This window comes from Hydra vulgaris, chromosome 02 (assembly GCF_038396675.1).
Source record: "Hydra vulgaris chromosome 02, alternate assembly HydraT2T_AEP".
NCBI classification, from domain to species: domain Eukaryota; kingdom Metazoa; phylum Cnidaria; class Hydrozoa; order Anthoathecata; family Hydridae; genus Hydra; species Hydra vulgaris.
This window is the reverse complement of record NC_088921.1, coordinates 11,781,133-11,796,799: the sequence shown is the minus strand read 5'-3', so window position 1 is coordinate 11,796,799 and position 15,667 is coordinate 11,781,133. Positions and strand designations below refer to the sequence as shown.

Genomic DNA, 15,667 nt, shown 5'->3' with positions numbered 1-15,667 from the left:
TAAAAATTGTTGCGATAGTTACATTTAATTATTAGCAATGCTAATAAAAATGTTCACAATTTAATTATGATTTTGTTCGAATTTTCTGATTGATTTTTTGAAGTTCGATGATCGAGGTTTTGATATTTAAAATCTCACAATTTGTTTTTGTTTTTTCTTAAAATGCTTTAAGGAATCATTTTGTCACCATCGTTTATTGGAATCAACATTGATAGCTAAACTTTTTAAATATAGTATGTTGTAAGTTATACTTCAGTTTTAATTGTCGTATTTAGTTAATAATTTAAAAAATCTTGTTTTGAAACTAAATTCAAATAGTTACAAGACCATAGCTTAAAAAAATTTTTTTTAATCAAGCGTATCTTTTTTTTTTTGATTCAATAAATTATTTCATAAAAATTTAAGAATAAACAGATTTTTTGATTTAGTTTAATAAGAGTAAACAGAATTTTATGTTATGTATTTGCCAGTTAGTAAAAATTTGTACAATCGTAATTAATAAAAGAAAAAAAATTTTTTTACATGACTGGGGCTAGAAGAAGACAAAATTAGTCTTATCATTAAGTCCCGAAAAATGCATCATTATAATATAAAATTTTCAAATAAAATGCAAAAAATAAATAAAATATAAAATGTTTTACAATATTTAACTTTTAAACTTTCAAAATATTTTGTAATTTAAAGAGTTGTATTTAAGAATTGGTTAGTAAAATAAGACAATATAAACTAAAAAATATAATTTTAGCTGGTTCAATTTACAAATAATTATATTTGAGTTAATCTCAATTTTTTATGTTGATGTTGTTTTAATAAGAGTTAACAAGCAGTTATACATGGAACTATAAGATTAATAAACACAACAAAAGATAAAAAAATTACAATAATTACAAATTACAATCTAAAGTTTGAAAAACTGCAATAACATTTAATTACAAGTTAATTAATTGTTAGTATTGTTTGTAAATAATATAGTAAAAAATATATTAATATATAGTAAAATATAGTGAAAAATTAAAAATTTTAGAAGAAATTTAATTCATTTTTAATTGCCATCAGCAATTGCTTAAGTTTTGTTTTGAATTGGTTTAGAGAATAATTTGTTTTCAGCTTGTTATTTAATATAGTATTCCACAGTTTAGGACCTCGGTTTGCGATTGAGAATTTAGTAACTGAATAATATATTTTGGATTGAATATAATTGTTTTTTGAAAATCTGGTAGGGTATATGTGACTTATTTTTTTAAAAATTGAATTAAATAAAATTGGAGATATTTTTTTATCAAGTTTGAACATGTAGATAAGAACATGTTAAAGGTTTAATTTATATACATTTAGAATATTGAGTTTATTAAATAATGTTTGAGTGTGAGTGAAACGATCTACGTTTGAGATTATCCTTATAGCATGTTTTTGTTTACTCAGCAATTTTTTTACTTTCGATGAGTTAGTGCTGCACCAAGCAATGTTTGCATAATTTAAGTAGCAGTGAATTAAAGAAAAGTATAGGCTTTTCAAACAAGATAGATTTAAAAACTGCTTGGCTTTGTACAAAATACCCAAATTTTTTGATATTTTATTTTCAATTAGTCCTATGTGATCTTTCCAGGTTACATTTTCATCTAATAACACGCCTAAAAACTTTATTGATTGTTCTCTTTTTATTAGTTTATTATCAATAAACAGATCCGGTAGTTTTAGGGGAATATATGCTTTTTTTATGAAGACGATGGAACAAAGTGTATTTAGTTTTATTGATGTTTAAAGACAGTTTGTTTGACTTAAACCATTGGGGTAATTTTTCAAGTTCCTTATTTACAGTTTGAAACAATAAACTTATATCTTTACTGGAATAAAACAAGTTGGTATCATCAGCAAACAAAATGGAGCTAAAGATGTTAAAAAATTTATTCAAATCGTTTGTATCAACAAGAAATAAAAGTGGTCCTAAAGTTGATCCTTGAGGGACACCACAGGTAATTGTTTGATAATCCGTTTTTCCTCCGTCATATAATATGTACTGCTTCCTGTTAGTCAAATAACTCTCAAACCAGGACAATCTACTATTTATAATACCATAACTTTTGAGTTTTGATAGAAGGATTTGATGATTGACTGTATCAAAGGCTTTACTTAAATCAATGAACACCCCAAGGGTATACTTGTCTTCATTAAATGCTTTACATATATCATGAACAAGATGAGTGATTGTATGCTCTGTGGAATACCAGATTTAAACCCAAACTGTTTATTATAAAGAATATTATTAACATTTAAAAAAGAATATAGTCTATTATACATAACCTGCTCTAATATTTTAGAAAAACAAGAAAGTATTGAGATTGGTCTATAATTGGCAACATCAGAAGGATCATCTAATTTTAATATTGGAATGACATTTGCAATTTTTAGGTTTTCTGGAAAAACACCTTGCTGTAAAGATAAATTAAAAATGTGCAATAGCGGAATTGTGATATGTGTAATTGATTTGATAATGACATTATTACTTATATCATCAAATCCTAAACTTTTGTTAGGCTTTAATAAAGAGACTGCGTCTAATAATTCTTTTTCTGTAAGTTTATAATTAGACATAAATCTAGTGTTGGTTGAGGTTAAGTATGAATCGAAACTACTTGAGTAGTTTCTATACTTGATGATAAAGTAGGCCCTATATTTACAAAAAACTGATTTAGTGCTTCAGCTACTAAGGATTTATTTATAATACGATTATTATTTATTTAAAGATTTTCAGGAAGTAAATTTCTGTATAATTTTTTTTTCCGATTACCTCATTAATAATATTCCACGTTTTTTTGGAATCATTTTTGTGTTTAAATAATTGATCAGAGTAGTAATGTTTTTTGAGCGCTTTAAAATTGATTCAAACAGCCGTTTATAATTTTTATAATTGTTTTCATTTTTAAGAGTTCTTTTTTTAAGAAACTTATAATATAAACGTTGTTTTTTTTTTTTAGAAGGTTTAAGAATACCCCTCGTTATCCAGGGGTTTAGAAGTGTTTTAGTTTTGATTACTTTATATAATCCGTAGAATAAATCCGTAGAGAAAACAAAACTTTTGATATCAATTAAACATTTAGAAATAATTTTGATTTTAGCTCATTTTTTTAAATATAAACATCAAAATCAGGCATGCTGTACTGATTTTGTAACGTTTTGAGATCTTAATCGATTGTAATTTTAATTGATTTTCTTTACAATATTTTTAAGTACTATATATTTTCAAGATTTCGCACTTTTTTTTTATGTTAATTAACATGTTTTAATCGTCCAATATTACTTACCGGAATAATGATATAATTCCTGTAAATAATTTTTTTCTTTTTTTTTCTTAATCGTATGTTAAATTTTCGCCGAGAACGTCTGATACTTTAGCTGAAAAAGAGTACAGAGAAATATCAAATATATGAAGTAAAAAATTATATTTATAAAATGGTTGTGAAATAAAGATTTTAGCGACTTTTAATATTTGTTTTTTAAATATTTCTAAAGCAAAAATTTTTCCATTTTATTTGCAAAAAAAATTATTTTGGTAGAAACTGATAGATTCGTTGTTAGTGTTTTTTTTTTTAACTTTAGATTTATTTAAAAATTTGTTTTTAATTGATATGTGTTCACTTGTTTTCATTCTTCTATTTAGTATACCAGTTTATCTGGTTTGTCTTGAAAAGTTTTTGGTATTTTTTTGAACCTAAAATATGAATATTTGTGTTCGGTTCAAAAATGCTACTTATATATACTTCTATTTGAATTTTTATTTGGGAATCTAGAATTAACGTATTTAGTAAAATGTATTTGATGCCAACCCTGGTAGCTATGCTTTTACAACCCTGGTAGCGATATTTTAACAACCCTGATAGCGATGCATTAGCAACCCTGGTAGCTATGCTTCAACGACTCTGGTAGCAATTACGGATGCGAAGTCCCAAAAGGACTCCGGCTTTAAATCTCTACCTTTTCCAAGTCTGTAGTGTCCAGAAGCTCTAAACATGTTTGTTGACTTATTATCTGCTATGATAAAAAAATTCATCAGATTTAATGACTTGAAACTTATTATTTTTAAGCCTGGAGTCCCGGAGTCCTTGCCGCCATTATACCTAAGGACTCCGGGCTCAAAAAACGATTGTTCCTCTAACCTAAAAGTCTTAATTTTTTTCCTATAGGTACTCCATAAACTTATTTATATTTTTAGAGTTCCTGGATACCAAAAACTATGATAAAGTAATCTTTTTGTGACTTTGAAATCCGGAGTCCTTTTTGGGACTCCGCATCCCTGGTAGCAATGAAATCATTTTTAACTACGATTTTGAATATTATTTTGCAATAAGTTTTAATAATCTTTTGTTTTAAAAATTTTTAAAAAAGTTATAAAAATCTTTTGTTTTTTGTGACCTGTTCTTATTTCTTTTTATAAGTATTTCTTGTTTCTCTGTGAAATTTTATTGTTTATTCTAATTAAAATGCATCACATAATATATTTCATCTTATAAAATTTTATATTATAAAATATACAAGTTATAAACAGATTACATTTTGTATAATCTGTTTATAACTTGTATTTTTTTTTTTTTTTTTTTTTTTTACACTCTTTGAATTTTTTATGGTTTTTTTAACATATTTCAAAAAAAGATAGTCGAAGGGGATCTTCGATTTTATATTCCAAAATTTAATTTTTTTCGCGAATTCGATTTACAAACTTTTTTTAAAATCTGTGTTTGAATGAAGAACGATTTCGTTGTGTATTATTAAAACAACTAAACGATGTTTTATTTGTAAATTTAAATAAATTTCTACGTTTGTTTGAAATGAATAACGTTGTATTTTTTTTTTTTGTTCATATAAATTAATTTGTTATATATTATTTTAAGCATGTTACATTTATAATAAAATAAAATTATTTTGTTTTAAAAATGTGATAAATAAAAATTATTTTTCAATAAAATGTTAAATATGTGTATAATAAAATATCATAATAATATATAACTTTAATTATAATTTAAAATTTATTTATGTATTAATATGTGGATTATAATAATATATATAATATTATAATTTCGATTATTATTTTAACTTTTGTTTGTTATTTTATTTTTTCTTTAGATTGTCTACTTAATCGAAAACTTATTATTATTACGTTGATTTATTCATTGAATGTTTTTATGAAAGTCAATCATCATTTACTGATGAAATAAAATTAATCGTCGATAAACAAGAGTGGACGATTTCGATTGTCGATGGGAAAACTTCTTACAAAACTTCTTGTGAAAATTGTTTCGTAAATCATTACATTAAATCTGGAAGAAAGTTATCGTGGTTAAATGTTGATAGAAATATTTTAAGTGATGAAGAAAAAAATCTTATAATTCAATGTTCAACAAATGTTCGTGAAGTACACTTTTATTGTCCAATTAAATTCGAAGGATGGAAACCGAAAGATAATATTGAATTGATTGGATCGTTGTCGATAGACATCTCACATTATTTAATAACGAAAAAAGATTTTGAAGAAAATTTTCTTCCGTGGATTAATCTTTGTGAAGAATTACATCTTCACCTTCACGACGACATCGATTTCATTAAAGAGGTTTGTGAATGGATTCGTTGTTTGACTCTCAAGTGGTTGTGGATCAAGTACCGTAGAAAAAATTTTTTTAACATCAATGAATTAAAAAACTTTATTACTCAGAAAAATGTTTAATATCTTAAATAAAATATAAACAATAATTATAAAGTAATAAATGAAATATTTAATGTATTATTTTATAATTAAAATATACGAATTAGTTTTAATAACATTTTAGTTTCATATTTTTATTATGTTTAAAAATTTAAGTTAATTAAATATAAATAATTTTATTTTAAAATATTAGCAATAGTAAAATCATCAATTATTTGATATATTATTATTGTTATTATTATTATTATGCAACATAATTATTTCTTTCAATATATATTTATATTATTGCAGCATACAAATAGTTTTTACACTTTTTCGCAAACCTCCTAAATGAATGTTTAAAATTTTAGTTTAACTTTAATTATATTTTTTAACATTAATTATAATTTTTATTAAATGGATATAATAAAATATATAGTTATGAATAAATAAAAATTAGAATTATTTTCGTTTTCTTTTTTTATAAATAGAATTTAAATAACATAGACGTTGAGTAAAATTTTTTTGAGGTTTTAAAAAATTTGAAATTACTAATAGCGTTATGTGGAAATCTTTTGTTAAATGTTTTATATATTTGACATTTTTGTTGAATATGTTTAATATTTAATTTTTAAATAAATTATTAAATATATTTTATAATATTAAAAAAATTGAATTATTTTAATATTCAATTTACTAAATATATTTATGTTCATGAACAACTAGTTTAAAAACTTAAGGATTTCGCCATTTGTTTCTTCAAACGATTTTTGTGTCAAAATAAAAAAGTTCAAGTTTAGTAAAATTTTTCTTCAAAGTTATTTTGTTCGGAAATAAAAGTTTCATTTAAGTTACAAATAACGTTGTTTACTTAATTGTAAATTAATAATTAGATATTAATTTTAAAATGCTAACATCATAAAAAAGTTTCTTTTTGTAATAAAATTAAACATATTAATTGTAGAAAACTGTTTCTTAACTAAATAAATTTTTAAAATTTTTCTAAGAAATAAATAAAGATGTACCACGTTTTGTTTTGATCGTAAATAGTAAAACTTGGTATATATTAAGTTTATAAAGATTAAGGGCATTAAGTTTCCTCAAAAAAGATTCGCAATTAACCATTTTGTAAACGCCAAATATAATCCTGGGGAAATTTTTTTGTTTACTGAAGATTTCTTAAGTCAACTGAAATAAGTAGTTTCTCAAGCAATATTGCAGTAGCTAAGACAACCATTAATTAATAAAAAATATACAGTATCGGACAAAACGAGTGCAACCAAATAACGCTAATTTAGTTTCTTTATATAGTGCTGCATTTTTTCAATTTAGAGAAATAACTATGTAACTGTTTAGAGACAAAGTTCTTCAAGTTTTATTCGTCACAAAGTTCATTATTTGTACACGAAAATTAATAAATTAATCAAAAGTAGTAATCAAAAAAAAAGTTGATTTCCTTCTGGACAAAACAAGTGCAACTCGACAAAATGTTGACCAAGCTGTATTTCGCTATCAATATTTCGTGGCGAATCCTTTGTTGTCAATCACAGCCTTGCATCTTCGAGGCATAGAATCGATCAGATGATCAATGAAACTTTGTGGAATCGCTGCCCAGGCCTTTTGGGTTTGTTCAAACAGTTGATCCTTATTACGAACACCTTCACGATTAATTCTGCGGTTGACGATCTCCCACAGGTTCTCGATAGGGTTGAGATCCGGAGATTGAGGCGGCCAATCCATTACCGATAGATGGTTGTCTTGAAACCACTGCTTGACTACGTGTTTCGGATCGTTGTCTTGCTGAAAAACCCATTTTATTGGCATATTCCATTCAGCATGAGGTAACATAACATCTTTCAGGATATTTTTATACATAAAACGGTCCATTATTCCATCGTTTCGATGTATTGGACCTAGACCGTTAGCAGAAAAACACCCCCAGACCATTACATTGCCTCCACCATGCTTCACGGTGTTATGGCAGTAACGTAAATCGAGGCGTTTTCCAGCCGGTCGACGTACACGGCAAATGCCATCGCTCCCAATGATGTTGAACTTCGATTCATCACTGAACAGGACAGTTCGCCATTTCTGTACATTCCAGTCAGTATGAGATGTAGCAAACAGGAGTCTTTTCTTCTGGTTTTTTAGTGAAATCAGCGGTTTCTTTGCAGGGCGTCGAGAAAACAATCCGGCTTCAACAGCACGTCGTCTGATTGTTCGGTCCGATACTGGCAGCTCTAACTGCTTTTGTATCTCGACTGATAATATCCAGGGATCCTTCTTGACGGATCTGACGATCATAGAATCCTTTCTAAAAGAAGTGGAACGCGGTCTTCCACCTTTGTTATCTGCTGCCAACTTCCCCGTAGAACGATATTTGGAACATACTCTTGATACGGTCCATTTTTAACGCAATATTTATCACAAATACTTTTTTGTGATATTCCACTTACGTAATCGCCAATAATTTTCTTTCTTAGTTCCAATTCAAGACTGTCGGGAGCCATTTTTGCACTTGAGCTCATAAAAATAATAAAAATAAATAATCACGCTTCTCAAGGCTTACCGTATTACATTTACCTTGTGATGATACAATAATGCTCTGTGGAACACAACGTCTTGGTTGGATGTGGACTGTATTGATGTAATGAAATACTTGTTTTATTTCACTTCTTGTATTGATGTTCTTCGATAAAACACTTTGATAAAACTCACTTCGATAAACTGTCTTGATAATACTGACTGATTGACTTCCATATACTGACTGAATTACATGTCAATTGACATGTCTCTTATATAGTAAAATGAACCTTTGTGAACCTGTTCTGAAAGATTATAGATGCTTCTTTTCGATGCTTGTGGAAGCTTCTGGATGCGTCTAGATGCTTCTGAATATTTCTGGATGTTACTGGATGCTTCCAGATGCTTCTTCTGGAATCTTCTGGAAGCTTCTGCATGCTTCTGGAAACATCTGAAAACTTCTGAATACTTCCTTTAATTATTAAAGAACTTCCGTGACGTTGACACGGACCAGACTTAAGAAAATGAAACAAACCAAAAAAGTTGCACTTGTTTTGTCCGCTGCAAATTGGCACTTGTCAACGAAATTCTGCCTGTGTGCTGTCACCTGTCAGCTGATTGCTCATGTCACGGCATGCTATAACTCCAGACTCCTGAACTGTTTGCTATGGTAGTATAGTTCGTTTCGTTTTTAAGACATGTAAAAATAGGAACACTTTTTAGCATTGTTCGATGTTGGTTGCAAATGTTTTGTCTAATACTGTATATTTTATATTATATAAGATTTAGTATTAAAAAATGGTCACTATTTAAAGCATAATAAAAATAAAAAGGTATACTTTTAAAGACTTTGTATAAAGAAATAGTCACTCTATGTTTAGCATAGAAAAGATTTTTGAGAATTTATTTCTAATAGAATTTGTATGAAATTTTCATGGTATAGTTTCATTTAGGAGGTCTTATATAAAATACTAAGGCAGTTTACGGGAGGAGGTGGGGTTACTGAAAAACGTACTTAGGCGTACTAGGGGCGGTAAAACACGCGGTTTAACCGCCGGTTGTTTTTTTTATCTCTCCTCAAACTTGTTTTTTTTATTAACAAAAGCAATGAAATTCGCGAGTTAAAGAAAAATCATTATTATGTTATGTAGCAGAATGTTTTATTAAGAAAATTTTTTCAGAGGCCTGGTCTCAAAATTAATTCGATGTTGGGAAAAAAGTAAAGATGGTAACTTTGTTATTAAAAAAATTTACTAAACAATACCGTAGCTGCTATTAGTTCCTAACTCATGATTAAAAACGTAAATGATACTGTAAATGATTTGGTACTTTCGAGGAATTGCGAAACAAAAAGCAAATGTATTTATGTTATTTAAATCTAAAAAATAACTGTAGCCTAATAGGCTATTGAATATTGTTATTGAATAGCAAACCTGTATTTTTAATGCAGTATCTCTTAAAATACCTAAAATTAAAGCTGAATGGTCACCAAACAAGATATTTTACGATAAGAAAATTAGTGAAGATGTTATTTACAGATATTGTGACCCTAAAAAGGAGGGACTTCCTGAACAAGCATAAAGAATGCTACGAAGTTAAAATAATTACCTGGTTAAATGTTGCATGCATTAAGTCTAAGAGTATAAAATTTTAAAGTCCCTATTTGAGACTAGTTGCTTACTTTTTGATTGATTTAATCCTGAAATAGAACATTGCAGTTGTCCTGTTAGTTCAAGTAAGTTGTGTACTTTCGCTTACTTTCACTTTTGTGTTTTTTAAAACACAATAATGATAAAATACTAACTGCAATGAAAACTATAGAAGAAAAGATTTACTCTATCTTGTATAGAACAGTTACTAAGTGTAACCATTTTTCAAAATTAACAGAGTCCTTAAATAGTAAAAAAAAAAAAGAGATGACATAATTGCTATATCAGCAGATCCAGAACTAAACTGTTTTTAAAAAGATGTATCATTAGTTGTTTTAAAATTGAAATAACACTTTAAAAAAGTGGCTGTTTAGCTGTAACGTGTTTATTTCGTACTAATGAAATTGAAATTTGAACGCAAATCATCTGTCTGTCAACATTTATATTATAAATAGTTACAAAGAACTGCCTTTGCTTTATCAGATTGTATTTGTTTTAATATCTAATTATTTGATATAATTATACTTCACATAGATAACTCTAAAATTGAAAACGTTGACTTCTATATCAATAAATTCACAGAAGATTCAAATAATAGTGATATTTTAAGAAAAATTACACTTTTAAAAATAATACCAACCCAGCCGACATTGACAGACGGGTACCGTATGGCTTTTGTCTGGGCTTACGGAAACAGGATTTTAACTGGTAAGTGTTTTAGTTTCCGGACGTGTCCCATATGTTTAAAAAATAAAAAAAATTTGCTTGATTGGGTTTTATCTGGTTTTTATCAGGGCCGAAGGATCTAGGGACTTTACGGATCTCCCATAAGGTTCCCAAAAGTTGATAATAAAAAAAAAAAACTGATAATAAAAAAAAATCATAAATAAACTTAATCGATGGTTGCCATTTATAATTCGTTTGCGCGTGAAATAATTTTAAAATTTTAACTTTTATGCGTTATATTTTTTGTGTACATTATACAATGCTGCTCAAAAATTTAGCACACATAAGATTTAAGTTTCATTTTTCTTCTTTTAATTGAATTTTTAGGCGGTAAACTTCTTGTGCCATTTCAGTTTGTTTTTTTTACAGTTAATTAAAACATACCTTATATAGAAAAAAAAAAAAAAAAAAAAAAAATTACGTTAATTTAACCATCTATTTTTAACTTAAACAGAGACCGCTAATTAAAGCGGTGTAAAAAAGCTGCTCATAAGTTTATCACACTTGCACTTCTATTATCTTTTAACTGCCGCTCTTTACTTTTTGACGTCAAATTTTTACTAAAAAGTAAATTTAACTATCCATTTTTACATTTTAACTGAACAAAAGCTTCTAAGATATACATACTATGTATTATCTCATTTGAAATAAACTTGGTATTTTTCGCCTAAATTTTGTCCATAATTTGACCAATAAGATGGGAAAAAAATCAATTAGCTCTGAAATAAAACAGCGTATTGTAGGACTACACCTTGGTGGTTTCAACAGTTCTGAAATTGCTCGAGCTCTTAAGTCTCACTTCCAAAGTTGCACTTCCAAAAGCTGTTTTAACAATATCTGCAAATTGAGGTAGTACTATTTTTTCATTAGTATAAATTCCAGGAAATTGAGAGTTTTTAGTGTCGACATGATCGTTCAAAATTTTCCATAGAGATTGAATACGAACATTGACGTTATAAGGTATGTTGAAATCGTTAAGATTAGTTTCTACGTTATATAGGTTGCCTTCATAGGGTATTGTGTTGGTATTGGTTATTATTTTTAGTAAAAAAAACGCAATTTGCCATGGTACAATGTGTTTCATTTTTGATTTTGTGCTTTCTGCAATAGGTAAAAAGTTATTAACATACACACCTAGATCTACACTAAGAAGATTACTGAAAGCGGTTAAATTAGTTCCAGTTAAAGCCGGATCTTTATAATTGGGTGAGAGCATAATATGAATGAAAGGTCGAACAAAGGTTTCTTCTATACCGCTTATAATAATTTGTCTTTCGGGTGAATTAGCGGCTATTTGTGCGGCGGTTAAAAGTGGATGTTTTGCATAAATACAATAATTTTTACTAGCGTGAGTATTTAATGATAAATTGTATATGTTTTCATATAGAGAATTACTACTATTATAATTAAATTGTAATAAATTTGTAAAATCTTCTATAACGTATGCACTTGCGCTTGTTCTGTTTGAAAAAAAACCAAAATAAGATAATCCTCTTTCTTGTTTATTTGTGGTTAAATTAGATCGAATAGGATATAAAAAAGAAGGATTTTTTGTGTATTCGTTTTTTTTATAATACCATAATAAATTATAGTTGGTTCTAATACTAAAGGTTGGAGTATAAAGTACAGTATTAACGTTAAATAAATTTTGTTGAACATTGTTGTTGCTATCCAAACTAAACTTTATCATGGGCATATCGGTTACAGCCGTTTTGTATCTAAGTTTAGTTGTAGGATTGAATAAATATTTTGGATTAAAATATTTTGTTGATGAAATTTTACCATCTTTGTTATAATTACTTGAAAAAAAGTCTGAGAAATATAACACTCTATTTATTTTTGAATTATAAAGTTCCAAGTTTCTAATCAAAAAATCATCTTGATAGGGGGTGGGTGTCGCAACACCAAAGAGTTTACCAGAGTTGACGTGTTGCCTGGTAAAGGTATATGGTTGGCGCACAAGACAACACTTTTTGTAAGAAGATAAAAATATTTTATGGGTCTTGTAGGATTACTAATCATATCGCTTTGAATATCGGATAACATTTTTTTTATAGCAGGTTTGGATTCCATTCTTAAACCGTAATTGTTTTCAGAGAAGGATAGGTTTTCGTCAACTCCAGTTAAATTAGTAGGAACATCCATACTGGCTAAATGCAAAATGGTATTATTTTTAAATGAGGGTTTGTCAATATTGTTAGGAGTTAATGGTAGACTAAAATCGTTCAAGACATTATAATGTACGCTAGCTTCATTTTTATTTTTAATTTCGCTAAAATAATACGTACTACAATCATATTTATATACATCTAAAACATCGTCAAACGTTAAATTGTTCATTTTTTCTTTTTTTCATTTTTTCTTGCAGTCTTTTCTTCAAAGGTTTTAAAAAAGTATTAACATATTCGTTAAAGTTTTTATAATAAATGTCTTTATCGTCTTCGTTAATAGGTAATAAATCTTCTCGTTTTACTTTAAATGTTGTATTTAAATCGCCTACTATTCCCACTTTATAAATATAAACGGGTAAATAAACTTCTACTGAAGGGTTAGAGCACTTAGAGACTTTGATAATAATTACTTTTTTGCTAGTGTCCCAATAGGGTTGATCACGAGTAGTCGATTTGCTAAAAGTGTCTTTGGGGTCTATTTTATATTTTTTTAAATAACATTCTGTTCCAACGGAGAGAGGTTTGTATATTTTTAATTTTTCGTTTTTGTATTCTTTTTCTACTCGATGTAACATGTTGGAAGAAAAATGAAGTCCTCGTCTTTTGTCGGCGCGGTATTGATCGACTAAAGTTGTTTTAAACGTCCTATTGTCGATTCGGCCAAGTAAGCTTTATTACCATAATTTTTAGAACTAAAATGATAAATGTTTTTTTGTTAAAAAATTCTCCACCTTGATTGGTTTGCAAGTAGATAAAAGTTTTATCGTCTCTTTTAATATCTTCAAAAATATGTTTAAAACTGCTCAGTACTTTATCGGCGTTTTTTTTACTGGTGACTCTCAAATATACTCTTTTCGATACTCCATCTACCACAACTAAACAAAATTCAGGTCGATGAGGAGCAAAATTTAAATTAAAACTGTTCATATCGGCCAAATCAGCTTGAAAATATTGTCGAGGTCTATCGTACGAATATTGATGAGTTTCGTAAACAAAAGGTTTCCTAGGCGCTTGTTTTTTAACGTTGACGTCTGTTGTTTTTTTAAAAAGTAAAGTGACGTGTGACCATGCTGTTATGAGACCGTTCCATTTGGCATAAATGGAACTTTCTAAAAGTGCTTTTAATTGTTTATAAAATTTCAAATCGGTTGGATTTTTTTTTAAAGTGTCCAATTGAAGCAAAACTTTTTAAATTTTGGGTACGTCTGTCAAAGCAAACAAACGACTCGATAATTTGGTGAGTTGATCTTCCACAAGGTTGTTAATAGCGTCTCTCAAAACACTATCCATTTTTTAAAAAGTCGGAATATTTTGTTATCGGAGTTTTTCTTTTTCTTTTTTCTGGATTTGTGAATGACGATCTAGTAGTTACTTTTTTTGCTCTTAATCCTATACGACCACTTCTAGTTAACATTGGAGTTTCAGTTCTAGCACTAGCAGTTGTTGGTTCAACTGTAGTTGTTTCAGGTAAAGCAGTAGCTCCTAATAATTCGGGAGCAGTTTCAGGTGTTTTAGTAGGTGCGGTTTCAGTTGTTTCAGTAGGTTCATCTTCTTTTTTAGTTTCTATCGGAGCTAAATAAGGATCGGACGCTCGTGTTCGTGGTTCTTTTTTGGGTGTAGGAATTTCTAATAAGGAAGACCTTGTTAAAGGATGAGTGAATAAATTTCTTTTTTTAAAATTGGTAAGTAGTTTTAAAGCGTTGGCAAAATTTTCAATATTATCAGAATCCATTTCAAAACATTTTTTATAAGATATTAAAAGTGAATTTAAACGACCAAGTTAAGAATTATACTTGTACCCATTATCATCAACATTTCGAGTAAACTTTTTTCTTTGATTGTATTTTCTGTGCTGTAAAATTGATTTGAATTGGATTTAATATGTTGCAATAATCCCAATGCACCTCCTTTACCATAAGTTTGCTCTACATCTTCTTTTAATAGGACTACATCTGTTACATCTCTAAAAGGTAAAGAAGGTACAGTGTTGAAAAAAGTTTTAAATGTTAAATAAAGCATAGTTTCTCCGATGGGTCTGTTGGCTAATGCGTTTTCGTCATAGTTATTTAACATTCAAACAAAAATATCTTTATTGGGTAATAAATAACTATTTACTTGAATGTATTCTCTCAAAATTTCAAATTTGACACCTCGAAACATTTCGCCATATTGTATACATCTTTGTTCAATAATGTCTTTTGTTTGTAATAATATTTCAAAAGCTCTCTTTCCACCAAAACTTTTATCGCTTATAGATTCGCTTTTCATAAAACTAGAAGTCATAACAGTGTAAGGATCTCGAGCTAGAGCGCCAGTATATACACCTTCGGATGTTAATTTAGTTTCGTTTCGGAAGTGTATGTTGTATTTTTTAATAAAACTCCATAATTTGGCAAAAGTAAGTTGTCTTATTTGGTAATAATTAGCTGCTATTCTCATGTTAGCTACAGCGTGAGAAGAAGTCAGTAAAGTTAAAAATTCGTTAGCATAAAAGGAATATTGTTTTGGATCGTTTATTTTTTCAAAGGCAAAGTTGGTGACATTGTTAATAATACTAGCTATGGATTCTTCTACATCTACAACATTGGCTTGATATAAAATATAAGTTTTTAAATTGTTTAAAGTGGCTTTTTCGCTTCTCGGTTTGTAAACGCGTAAAGAAATTTGATGAGATCCAAACCGATAATTGACTTGATTTTTACACATGTCCACGAGATGTTTAGGTAAGTTGGGGATTTTTTTTACAGATTCGTTTCTATAAAGCTGTTCTAAAATTTCACTCGATTTGGCTGTTTCGTGAAAAATTAAAAATTTATTAAGAGGTGTCAAAGTATAAATTTTTTTATGACTCGATGGAATAGTATTTAAAGTAGTAGAACGCGGTAAAGTGTTTAATGTAGATTGAATAGAGGAAGGAGGCGTAG

The 15,667-nt window shown here is 28.0% G+C and overlaps 1 protein-coding gene across 1 annotated transcript in view; it reads left to right on the top strand.

The window, feature by feature from the left end:
* LOC136076743 (NACHT, LRR and PYD domains-containing protein 3-like) overlaps positions 1-5,811 on the top strand; it is a 70,105-nt gene extending 64,294 nt beyond the window's left edge. The window contains exon 6 of the mRNA XM_065790145.1: positions 5,119-5,811. Coding sequence (XP_065646217.1) covers positions 5,119-5,210 — 92 coding nt within the window. The 3' untranslated portion in view covers positions 5,211-5,811. The remainder of the gene's footprint in view (positions 1-5,118) is intronic.
* The last annotated feature ends 9,856 nt before the right edge of the window (positions 5,812-15,667 follow it).